This window comes from Dendropsophus ebraccatus, chromosome 3, assembly GCF_027789765.1.
Source record: "Dendropsophus ebraccatus isolate aDenEbr1 chromosome 3, aDenEbr1.pat, whole genome shotgun sequence".
Taxonomy (NCBI): Eukaryota; Metazoa; Chordata; class Amphibia; order Anura; family Hylidae; genus Dendropsophus; species Dendropsophus ebraccatus.
In genome coordinates this window covers 3,323,161-3,336,412 of record NC_091456.1, presented here as the reverse complement: position 1 = coordinate 3,336,412, position 13,252 = coordinate 3,323,161, and the positions used below count along the sequence as shown (strand labels likewise).

The 13,252-nt window shown below is 46.0% G+C and overlaps 1 protein-coding gene and 1 long non-coding RNA gene across 3 annotated transcripts in view; one reads left to right on the top strand and one right to left on the bottom strand.

Annotated features, from left to right (window-relative positions):
- The window catches only part of LOC138785137 (uncharacterized), a 51,865-nt gene that overhangs the window by 20,808 nt on the left and 17,805 nt on the right, over positions 1-13,252 (bottom strand). The gene's annotated exons all lie outside the window — the stretch shown is intronic.
- OSBP2 (oxysterol binding protein 2) overlaps positions 1-13,252 on the top strand; it is a 226,995-nt gene that overhangs the window by 209,129 nt on the left and 4,614 nt on the right. The window contains exons 11-12 of the mRNA XM_069960719.1: positions 1,833-1,928; positions 4,928-5,112. Coding sequence (XP_069816820.1) covers positions 1,833-1,928; positions 4,928-5,112 — 281 coding nt within the window. The remainder of the gene's footprint in view (positions 1-1,832; positions 1,929-4,927; positions 5,113-13,252) is intronic.

Below are 13,252 nucleotides of genomic sequence, written 5' to 3'. Positions count from 1 at the left end.
ATGTAAATGTTCTGCTCCTTCTCTCCATGTAGACAAATGAACAGAAAGCTACCAAGCTGAATGCAACTGAATGAGTCATTGAGGGCAAAAATGTCTTCACCCCTAACATGAAGGCAGATAGTGATAGTGCGGCCATTGTTCATTATCGCTGTATGGTGTTGAAAGAAAACAATGTTGATAGCCACGGTCTTGCTGGCAGTTGTCCTGTGTAATAGGAGCAGTGGCAGCAGGAGACCGCCGCTATCTTCTATGGGACACAATCTAAAGATTGTTTGTGCAGCCCTTACCCTCCAATGTTCAAGCCATGTAAATGCTCTGCAAACGAACGTCATTCTAGGACTCTGACATACAGTATCTTCAGGCTTCCTGGTCCAGCTAAATGTTAGTCAGGATTAGTAAATCTGCCCCATTTTTATCCCTCTGATCAGTTCCTGTTCCCTGTAGGACTCTTAGGGCCCTTTTACACAGAAAGATTATCTGACAGATTATCTGCCAAAGATTTGAAGCCAAAGCCAGGACTGGATTTGAAAAGAAGAGAAATCTCAGGCTTTCCTGTAGACCTGTTCTCTGTTTATAGTCTGTTCCTGGTTTTGGCTTCAAATCTTTGGCAGATAATCTGTCATAATCTTTCTGTGTAAAAGGGCCCTTAGTCTCCTTTTTGGATTAGGGTTCCTAAATGTGGACCCTTCTATAGAGAACATGTGCACACCCACTTTAGCAACATTGTAAACTTGTTGCTATTATTGCACATATAGGAAGATCATCAGTGACATCTGAACGAAATAAATCCATAAAGTATAGAAAAAATAGCAAGGCTTCAAGTGCTCATTATATGGGGGTCCCATCGGAGGTTCTTCTGCTACCCGCATGGGTCCCTCTGATCCTTTATACATTTCATTTGGGAATTCATCAAACCCTTTAATTTTTTTCACATTTTGTTATATTGCAGCCTTGTGCTAAAATACTAAAAAAGTCAAGTTCTCCCCCATAATTTTGTGGTACCTCTGATCTGGAACACTTCTTTATCTGTTTACAATACTGCACTGTTGTTGGCTTATAGGACGTTGTGCAGTTTGGTGGATTGTTACGCTGTTGTCTCTTTTTGCTTTATACTATTTTGCTATGAAGAATTACCGAGGGTTTTAGAATTTACCTGGGTGGAATTTTGTGGGTTATGATTTTTGTATCGTTATCCCCCTGGTGGCTCGTTTTTTGTTGCTTTGATTCCAATCAAGATGTAGAAACCTCTCAGAGATGATCAAGAGACGTGGGAGACCCCCGCCCAGAATTCCCAAGGGGCTGAATGCTTATCTGACATTTTCATTTTTCTTTTTTATAAAAATTCTAAAATTCTGTTTTCCCATTGTTGTTATGCGATATGAAATGCAAACCGATGGGGGAAACATGAATATTTTATTTCATCACAATGCCCCAACATTACACAATGTGAAAAAGCCCCCCTGAATGCAATGTGCCTATACCTCCAAGCCATTCAGGGATTGTGTGATACCTAACTCATTAGGAGGTGAAAGTCACTTCTAATGATGCAATTAATATCGATGTCGTGGCCAATAACAAAGCAGAAATCCACATCTTTGGACTATTGCCCAGCCACACAATCTGGATAAAACCTCCGTCGTTTGCTTCATAAAAACTCCAGCTGGTTCTTGAAGATTTTCGGTGCGGCTGCCATAACCAATTCATTAGAAGCGGAGAGATCCGACCCGATGACTCTCTCAGCCGGTGGAAGAGCTTTCTCTTTTCTTTATGCTTTTGTGCGTGATCAGTACATGATCCTTACTTAACTCTTTCTGTTTCTGTTGTTCCTGTAGTCTGGAGATATAGAGATCACCAATTATAAAACCAAGGACAAATGCCAGCTGAAATTCACCCCCTATAGCTACTTCTCACGGGACATCGCAAGAAAGGTAAGGACTGCATGGATTCATGGTTTTCTTACACGTTTTTATGATTTCTCAGCATTGAACCTGAAAGGCTGTACTGAGTATAGTGACTGATGGACGTTGTATATTGGACGTTGGATGCCAGAGATGGAAAGTGGAAATCCTCCTTATTGTCAATCATTCCCCGATCCCATAGTCATGGTGAAAGTTCTGAACAACAGTGGGCCAATATTTAGGCCATGGTGGACTTGTTAGTAGTTTATTCCATCTAAAGGTTTGGGGGGAAATTTATCAGGGGCTTTGCGTCTATTTTTCCGTAAATAATTGGATTTTTCAACCATTTTTGGTCTTACTTCTATTTATGAAACAGTAGTCAACAGGTGAATGGTTTTTAGATGCAATCTATTTTTTAATCTGCCTGTTTCGAGTATTCACCCAAAGTTTGCATAATTAGCGCCCAATTTATCATTTGCAACAGTTTCACAAACCGATGCAGGCCGATATCTGGTCAGTACCGGGTGAATTTGGTTTGGATTTTTTTTGCAACTTCTTACTTATTTACAAAGCCAATGCGATTTTATAATAAATAACACAATATATATTGGCAATAATTAAACAGCGATCCCTATTAGAATAGTCGCACACATTAGACTCCTTAGTGAATGGCCCCCTTCATGTTTCTGAGTGACCATAAACCCCCATTCTTGGGTAGCCTGGTAATATGTTTTTATAGGGAAGAATGTAAAACGATGAGAAATCTGCCTGCTTGTTCAGAGACAGAGGTTCAGCATTAGCTGCCAGTTACTCCTGGTCTCGCGGGTAAAGATCCGTTTCCACAGGGAGATGAATGCACGAATGGTTGTTCACATGAACGTTAGTCCCCAGTCATGCTACACGTGCCCAGATGACAAATGAGAACATGCTTCCTTGTGGCGGATCACATCAAGTGGTTTATACAGTGATTCACACACCCAAAGGATCATGGGAGCGCACTGTGTAATCTGCCCATGTATAGGGACCCCAACACTATTACATTACTAGGGCTCACGATAATGCCCCATAATGTGAGCAGACACATCAGACATGATGACCCTAGTATTACATACAGAAGCTATAGGGGTCCCTGCTGGAGACCACACACTATGGGGACAGAAAAGTGCTCTGTTCTGGTTCCAGTCGTCCATGTGTTACACGGCAGCTGTTCCCGTATAAAGGAGAGTCTCCAATGAAGAGCGTCCGTGCTGCAGTGAGATGATGTCGCATTAACTCGTCCAGAATGTGACAAAGAACCCTAAATAATCTGAGCGTCCGTGATGAATCAATGAAACAAATCTCTCTAAACAATAAAACGTACTGCAGTATAATAGATAGATATATATATATATATATATATATATATATATCCCCAGTGTAATGTGAAGGGATTCTAATATTAGGTTGCTGTCTTTTATAAGTGCATTTCATTCATGTGGACGTGAAACCGTGGCGTGCGGTGGAATCAGTCGCTGTTCTGTTCCTTCATGGACACAATGGATCCACGCTGAGCGCTGCCTTCTGCATGAAAGCCGCTACATATATTACTCAGCAGTCGCCTTACTGAGCAGAAAAAGTTCATGTTTTGTACAATCCGGCTTCCTCCTGTAGACGGGGTGGGGGGGGGGCTCCATTCTAACACAGTATTTCTTAAGGAGATGATAATGAAGGTTCTTCGGGGACATCATTTCCATAGTTCTCAGCCCTGAGTCCATGTCTCATAGAATATTCACAGGAACGTCTATAATGTCTCTGAAAGCTGATGGTGCACACCGGTAATATGCTGCTTTATTGCCCTTTGTAGCCTATTGGATTTTCACTTAATGTTTTTCAGTATAAGTTGTCGATCTGGGATTTATCGGAAATCGGTTTATTGGCAGATGTTCTACTGAGCCATTATAGGCTTTGTGTGTCGGTAGATCAGGATTTGTCGGCCTTTTGAAGCTAGGCAGCTCCTAGGTATAAGATGTGATCAGTTCTAAGGGTGAGAACATACAATCAGGTCGCATTGCAGCCTCCAGTTCTGCAGTAATATTCTTCCATTATTCACTGGTAGAAGCTGACGTGATGCAGTTATAAACCGCAGTGCTGCCCGATTGCGTGTTCTCACCATTATAGGGGTCTTACCTGTTCTGCTGCCCATTGCCCCCTTCCTTCTTCTTTGTGCCTCAGAAATATATTTTCTTAGACGAGAGGGGGCAGACGACAGTCGTGATCACTGCGTGCGGGTAAAAGCCAAACCTGTACAAGGTGTCTGATAGCAGGTGAGACCTTTTCTGCTCCATGGAAAACCCTTATAACAACCAGAAAAAACAATCAATTCTTTGCGTGATCAATCCTAGCAGGGTCGCTAGTCCATGTATTGCCTGTACGGTATATAACTCCATTCAGGACACAAGCTTGAGAAGGGGGGTGTTCCCCGACATCACGGCCGCTGATGTCGGGGAGGGAACGAGTCCCTGAAGACGAATGGATCCGAGGAGCGCTGATGCCGCGGCGAGAAGACCAGTGAGCCTCAGCCTTTGCACTTAGGGTGAAGCCTCTTGTTGGTTATCCATACTTATAGCCGACCCTGTACATACTCTGATCTAAGTTATATTGGAAAAGTTTTGAACACAATTTTTGAAAAGAAGTTCTGTGTCCTGAATTGTTATATACCGCTCTATTGTTCCTGGCCAACACATCCCGGACACCACAGTGGAGTTTGATAGGCCCCATTCTAAGTTAATAGGCCATTTGGCGGCATTGGTGATGGATCTGGCACCGCTGCATCACGGCCGGTGTTCAGAGGTGGAGAAATAGTGGCACACACACTTCTTTTTCCCTACGCCCTGACGATTTATAGAAGACGTGCTGCTGACTGATTTTTAGTATGGGATACTAGTAGAGATTGGCGTCATCATCCTATATGTCAAGTGTTTTATTGGGACAGAATACTAATATATATATATATAGCTGATATGCTGGAATTCCTTTACAATCTCTCATAGGTCACTGGGGTTGTGACAGATGCAAATGGAAAAGCACATTATGTCCTATCCGGAACATGGGATGAGAAGATGGAGTGTGCAAAGATTGTGCAAAGTAGTCAGGGCAATGGCAGCGCCGAAGGGAAGCAGAAGACAGTCTACCAGACGCTCCCTCCAAAACTTCTCTGGAAAAAGTACCCCTTACCGTAAGTCCCAACAACGTGTAGTATAAAGATAGAAAAATCAGTGATCATTACTTTTCCATACCTCCTGTTAGTAATCCCATTGCAGCTGATCCCCAGCACATTCAGCCAGTCTCTGATTCCTACAATGTCCCATAATGTGGCTGTGCATCTCCCTGCACTCGGGCTGCCAATCACCCCTGTCTGCGCGGGGGAGGGGGGGGCATCTTCACGACTCTGACCACTTGCCATGACTGGAAAATACAGTCAAAGCTGCAGTTAGGGTCACGGAGAGCTGATAACAGGGACAGAATGCTGTTACCCTGACCTGCCAGATCCCCCGGCCAGTTTGCGAGTCCCCAGGGACCTGACAGGATCTCTTTAATGTGAATCTGTCAGCTGCAGCCCATATTCCAAACTCCTGACACTGTTAGATGCTAAATTAAACTGACTGTACCCACAATCTGACCCCCCCCCCCCAAACCACTTGTACCTTCGAATAGTTGCTTTTAATCCAAGATCTGTCCTGGGGGCCGTTCGGCAGGTGATGCAGTTATTGTCCTAAAAAAATACTTTTAAACTTGCAGCCCTGTGTCAAACGGGAGTATCTGTGCCCTAACTTTGCACAATCCCTCCGTCCCTCCTCCTCCACCCTCTTCATCATTAGGAATGCCACTGAAACATTTTCGCCATGCTGAACATTGCACAGGTCCTTAACGATCCAACCCATGTGCCGTGCTGACACAGGTGAGGAATAGGAGGAATCTGCCTGGGGCATTCCTAATGATGAGGAGGGTGGGGAGGAGGGAGAGAGAAGTGGTGCAAAGTTAGGGCACAGATACTCCTGTTTGGCACAGGGCTTAAAGTTTAAAAGTAATGTTTTAGGACAATAACTGCATCACCTGCCGAACGGACCACAGGACAGATCTTGGATTAAAAGCAGCTATCTGATGGTACAAGTGGTTTGGGGGGGGTCAGATTGTGGGTACAGAGTCACTTTAAGGCTGCGCATGGTACCTGTCATATATCTGTCTGGGTTTCCGTAATATAAAAAAATGGCTTTATCCTCTTGTGCAAAGCATGAGAAAGTTTTCCCAATCTCTTGGCTCACTGCAGTCTGGAACGCCTACCGACTCCCCCTTCCATCCCTACTTGATTGACAGTCTGCAGAGTCCAAGGTAGGAAGAGGGATGGTAGGGGGGGGGGAGGGAGGTGTCAGAGAGGCTTTCCAGAACTGCTGAAGCGCATGTAGAACTTTTCATGCCAGCTAAGGCCCCCTTCACACGTCCGGAAAAACCACCCGGATTTCCTATCAGGAAATCCGGACGGTTTTCCGGACCCATACACTTTAATTAGGCACGGACACCCTTCCGGATTTCTCCGGAAGGGTGTCCGTTCCGGAAAAATGATCCGGAAAAAATAGGACATGTCCTATTTTTGTCCGGAATTCCGGCCCGGACGCCCCCATAGAAGTCTATGGGAGCGCCGGAATCACGGGCACTTTCCTGATGTACATCAGGAAAGTGGCCGTGATTCCGGATTGCCTTCTCACCCCCCACCGCCTATACCCCTCTCCCCCACAACTCACCCTGCACCCGACTCTTCCGTCCTCCTGCTCCCTGGTGCCGCGCGTCCTGGAGTGCACCGGGTCCTGCTGCTGCCGCCGCACCTGCCCTCAGGTTGGCGGCCCCCGCCCGGCCCCCTCGCTTGGCGGCAACCGACGGACACCCCCCCCCCCCCACCCCCCGGACTTCAGGTTGACGACCCCCCGACCCCCCCCCCCCGGACCGCCCCCAACCGCCAGCATCGGCGGCCCCCGAATCTCGGCCGCCCGCCTGCTCGCTCGCCCGATCGCTCGCCGAGCAGAAGACCAGGACAGGTGAGATCACTGCTCTCGCTCTCCTCCCCCCCCCCCCCAAAGACGTAAAACTCCCACCATGTCCTGTCAGCAGGGCATGTTGGGGGTTATACTTCTGCAACCTAGATGGCCACAGGCTGCAGAAGTACAACTCCCATCATGCCCATCTGACAGGTCATGATGGGAGATGTAGTTCTGCAAACTGGATGGTCACAGCTTGCAGAAGTATAACCCCCATCATGCCCTGCTGACAGGTCATGATGGGAGTTGTACTTCTGCAACCTGGATGGCCACAGGCTGCAAAAGTACAACTCCCATCATGACCTGTCAGACGGGCATGATGGGAGTTGTACTTCCGCAAGCTGTGGACATCCAGTTTGCAGAACTACATCTCCCATCATGTCCTATTTTTACTTCTTCCATCAGGAAATCCTGAAGGTTTTTCCTGATGGTTTCCTGATGGTTTCCTGATGGTTTCCTGAAGGTAAAAACGGATTACTGTCAGGAAATCCTGATACTATCCTGATGACATTTAAGGTCTCCTGATCAGGATTTCCTGACAGTAAAAACTGACACGGACGTGTGAAGGGGGCCTAAAATGATTTCTACCATTGTATAAATAAATGTCAGGGGTTTTTGTAAGGCTTATTGTGTTTGCTGTTTGTTATTATGCTAGTTTATTATGTCAGGAAAACCACTTAAAGGGGAACTCCGCTCTGATTAAACTTTTATTTTATATTGCTGCCCTTGGGGAGAACATAACAAACAGGCTATTCTTACCTCTCCGTGCTCCCCATATCCTCCTTTTAGGGTCCCGGCTGAACCGATCACACCTGCACTTCTGAGACAGACTCCCCTGGCAGTAACAGCCGCCTCAGCCAATCACTGACCGAGACAGGACAGCGCTGTGGGCAGTGATTGGCAGAGCGGGCTGTCACCCCTGAGACGAGTGCATGCAGGTTGTTCAGCTCGGAACGGGGGAGCGTGGAGAGGTGAGAATAGGCTCTTTGTTATGTTCTCCCCACAGGCAGCAGCATATTATAAATTCATTCTGAGCAGAACTCCCCTTTAATCCATGTACCATATATGCAGCTCAGGCATATACCGTTCTATGCTACGCTGTTCAGTATCGTGCCGGCCGCCATATCCAGTCCTGGCACATATATAGCACTTAAAGGAGAAGTCCGGCGAAAATTATTTTTTTATATGTTATTACTGATGGAAAGTTATACAATTTTCTAATGTACATTAATTATGGGAAATGCACCTATACTGCTATTTCCCTTAATTTAGTGTACCAGGAAGTGAATTCTCTCAGAAGCAGTGACGTCACGACGAAAGGTGTAATTCCTATGGAGTGTCCAGCAGGGGGCGCACTATATATAGAAGTCAATGGTACTCATTGACTTCTATATATAGTGCGCCCCTGCTGGACACTCCATTGGAATTACAATGGATGTGTATGTAATGTAATATACAGTGTTTTTGATTGAATACATTTATGAAATACTTTGGGGAGCAAGTGTCCTTGCTCCCCAAAGTATTCCATAAATGTAAGCAATCAGTACATCACAGTAAGCCCGCCGCCCGCCGCTACCGAACGCCCACCGCTGCCGCCGCTGTGGACTACTCTCAACTACTACTCTCCCCACCTGCTCATAGCATGTGCAGGTGATGGGAGAGTAGTAGCCGGGTTATATGGCTGAGATCGCCGCCGCGATGCCGCGCAGGGGGAGCCGCTCATCACTGCAGCCATCATCCCCCTCCGCTCCCCCCTCCTGCTGCTTCCTTAAGGCCCTATTCCACCAACAGATCTGACGACAGATTATCTTTCAAAGATTTGAAGCCAAACCCAGGAACAGACTATAAACAGAGATCAGGTCATAAAGGAAAGACTGGATTTCTCCTCTTTTCAAATCCACTCCTGGGTTTGGCTTCAAATCTTTGGCAGATAATCTGTTGTCAGATCTGTTGGTGGAATAGGGCCTTTACTCTATGTCTATGTGATAGCTGACTTCCTGCCCGGCCGCCGGCACGTGTGAAAGAAGAGCGACGGCCCGGCAGGAAGTCAGCTATCACATAGAGTAAGGAAGCAGCAGGAGGGGGGAGCGGAGGGGGATGATAGCTGCAGTGATGACGAGGCTGAAGTTGGTTTCTTATTCGTCAGTTTCTTATTCAGAGGATTTTTCTTTTTCCTGTTTTAGCTATTATTCTTACAGAAAATGTATAATATTCATACCCTACCGTAAGTGAGGGGCCCTGAGGGGACTGGTGATAAAAATGGCAAAAAAGACCCCACAGTTGGCATAAAAATGGGCATGAAAGTAAAACCACAAAATTATTATTTAAAAATAAAATTGACTTTGGGCCACGGATCTCACACTGATAATACACAGAGAAGGATCCCCCGCATCACATCCAACAGAGTCCAGCCTGGCCCAAAGTGGTTCTGGGTATAAAAACTGGCATCAAAGTGGGCAGATGGGCATTTTTGTCCTATTTTGAATAAGTAACAGGTGTTTTCAAAGGGTTAAATGAGTTTGGGCCACTGATCTCACACTGATATTACACAGAGAGGGATCCCCCGCATCACATCCAAGAGAGTCCAGCCTGGCCCAAAGTGGTTCTGGGTATAAAAACTGGCATCAAAGTGGGCACATAGGCATTTTTCATGATTTGAATAAGTAACAGCTATTTTCAAAGGGTTAAATGAGTTTGGGCCACTGATCTCACACTACGTACACACAGATAGGGATGCCCCGCATTACATTCAAGAGAGTCCAGCCTGGCCCAAGGTGGTTTTGGGTATAAAAACTGGCATCAAAGTGGGCAGATGGGCATTTTTGTCCTATTTTGAATAAGTAACAGCTGTTTTCAAAGGGTTAAATGAGTTTGGGCCACTGATCTCACACTGATAATACACAGAGAGGGATGCCCCGCATCACATCCAAGAGAGTCCAGCCTGGCCCAAAGTGGTTCTGGGTATAAAAACTGGCATCAAAGTGGGCACATAGGCATTTTTCCTAATGAATAAGTAACAGCTATTTTCAAAGGGTTAAATGAGTTTGGGCCACTGATCTCACACTGATAATACACAGAGAGGGGGGACCCCGCATCACACTGATAATACACAGAGAGGGGGGACCCCGCATCACACTGATAATACACAGAGAGGGATGCCCCGCATCACACTGATAATACACAGAGAGGGGGGACCCCGCATCACACTGATAATACACAGAGAGGGATGCCCCGCATCACACTGATAATACACAGAGAGGGGGGACCCCGCATCACACTGATAATACACAGAGAGGGACCCCGCATCACACTGATAATACACAGAGAGAGGGGGGACCCCGCATCACACTGATAATACACAGAGAGAGGGGGGACCCCGCATCACACTGATAATACACAGAGAGGGATGCCCCGCATCACACTGATAATACACAGAGAGGGGCCCCGCATCACACTGATACTACACAGAGAGAGACCCCGCATCACACTGATACTACACAGAGAGGGGGGACCCCGCATCACACTGATAATACACAGAGAGGGGGGACCCCGCATCACACTGATAATACACAGAGAGGGACCCCGCATCACACTGATAATACACAGAGAGAGGGGGGACCCCGCATCACACTGATAATACACAGAGAGAGGGGGGACCCCGCATCACACTGATAATACACAGAGAGGGGTGCCCCGCATCACACTGATAATATACAGAGAGGGGGGACCCCGCATCACACTGATAATACACAGAGAGGGGTGCCCCGCATCACACTGATAATATACAGAGAGGGGGGACCCCGCATCACACTGATAATACACAGAGAGCGATGCCCTGTGGGTCCTTACCAGACTTTGGAGCAAATGCCAAACTTTACTGAAACGGTAATGAGGATTAGGGTAACACACGCCTTTATCCATGGTGTTTTTGGTGCAATAAGGAGCTATCAGTAGTTTAGATTAATCTAACTGGCTGACAGTTCCCCTTTAATAATGGTCATTATTTGCCCTTATTTTTACTTTGTTTAAACATAGCCTAAAGGGTTATCCTAGAAAAATTGAAAAAAAAAAGAACCAAAATTAACCCTTAACTAAAGAACTTATATATTCCTTGTTGGCTTTACTCGGAGATTGCTGGTCCAGTCACATGATGCAACCTTTCTTACAGTGATGTCCTACTTCCTTTCATCTTCTTGGGTATGGTGACGTCAGCACTTGGGGGCCATCTCTCGTACCCAGAATGGCCTTCCTACACGTGCGCAGTGCGATCATTAGTATTGCAGCATGTATCTGCTAATCCCACTGGGTACAGGGACATCAATGCTCCCGTAATCAGGTTCTGCTGGCTACAAGGGCGGTCTTACTGGCTACAAAGGGGTCCTATATGGCTACAAGGGGACCCTGACATTGCAGGCAACACATAGGACAAATATATTTCAATGGCCCTGTTCACACATCTGTACAAGTGTTCAGGTCCACGTCCCGCGCTACAAAAAAATAAAGGATAGATTATAGTGCGGACTTGCATTTGCGGCACGAATCATTGTCTTCTACATAGTGCTCCGTAAACTGCGTAGCACTGTTACTGCACATTCATAGTGCGGTCCACCATTACAGGTCCGTATTCACTGGCTGAACTATGGATGTGTGAATGAGGCCTAACATAGCCTAAAGCAGACCTGTCAGCAGAAAACATTGCTGCAGATATTGTTACTATAGAAATGTATTCAGGGTTAGCCGAGAAATGTTTAATAAGACGAGATGGGACGGCTAATTCTGGGATCCTGTTATGCTGACAAATGCCTCCTGAGTACTTTAGCCCTGTTTGCTTAAAGGGGTAGTGCGGCGCTAAACATTTATTCACAAAATACCCAGAACCACTTTGGGCCAGGCTGGACTCTCTTGGGTGTGATGCGGGGCATGCCTATCTGTGTATTATCAGTGTGATGCGGGGCCCCTCTCTGTGTATTATCAGTGTGATGCGGGGGATCCCTCTCTGTGTATTATCAGTGTGAGATCAGTGACCCAAACTCATTTAACCCTTTGAAAACAGCTGTTACTTATTCAAAATAGGACAAAAATGCCCATCTGCCCACTTTGATGCCAGTTTTTATACCCAGAACCCCTTTGGGCCAGGCTGGACTCTCTTGGTTGTGATGTGGGGCACCCCTCTCTGTGTAATATCAGTGTGAGATCCGTGGCCCAAACTCATTTAACCCCTTGAAAACAGCTGTTACTTATTCAAATTAGGAAAAAATGCCAATCTGCCCACTTTGATGCCAGTTTTTATACCCAGAACCACTTTGGGCCAGGCTGGACTCTCTTGGATGTGATGCGGGGCATGCCTGTCTGTGTGTACGTAGTGTGAGATCAGTGGCCCAAACTCATTTAACCCTTTGAAAATAGCTGTTACTTATTCAAATCATGAAAAATGGCTATGTGCCCATTTTGATGCCAGTTTTTATACCCAGAACCACTTTGGGCCAGGCTGGACTCTCTTGGGTATGATGCGGGGCATCCCTCTCTGTGTATTATCAGTGTGAGATCAGTGGCCCAAACTCATTTAACCCTTTGAAAACAGCTGTTACTTATTCAAATTAGGAAAAAATGCCAATCTGCCCACTTTGATGCCAGTTTTTATACCCAGAACCACTGTGGGCCAGGCTGGACTCTCTTGGATGTGATGCGGGGCATCCCTCTCTGTGCAATATCAATGTGAGATCTGTGGCCCAAACTCATTTAACCCTTTAAAAACACCTGTTACTTATTCAAAATAGGACAAAAATGCCCATCTGCCCACTTTGATGCCAGTTTTTATACCCAGAACCACTTTGGGCCAGGCTGGACTCTCTTGGATGTGATGCGGGGGATCCCTCACTGTGTATTATCAGTGTGAGATCAGTGGCCCAAACTTATTTAACCCTTTGAAAACAGCTGTTACTTATTCAAATCATGAAAAATGGCTATGTGCCCACTTTGATGCCAGTTTTTATACCCAGAACCACTTTGGGCCAGGCTGGACTCTGTTGGATGTGATGCGGGGGATCCTTCTCTGTGTATTATCAGTGTGAGATCCGTGGCCCAAAGTCAATTTTATTTTTAAATAATAATTTTGTGGTTTTACTTTCATGCCCATTTTTATGCCAACCGTGGGGTCTTTTTTGCCATTTTTATCACCAGTCCTCTCAGGGCCCCTCACTTACGGTAGGGTATGAATATTATACATTTTCTGTAAGAATAATAGCTAAAACAGGAAAAAGAAAAATCCTCTGAATAAGAAACTGA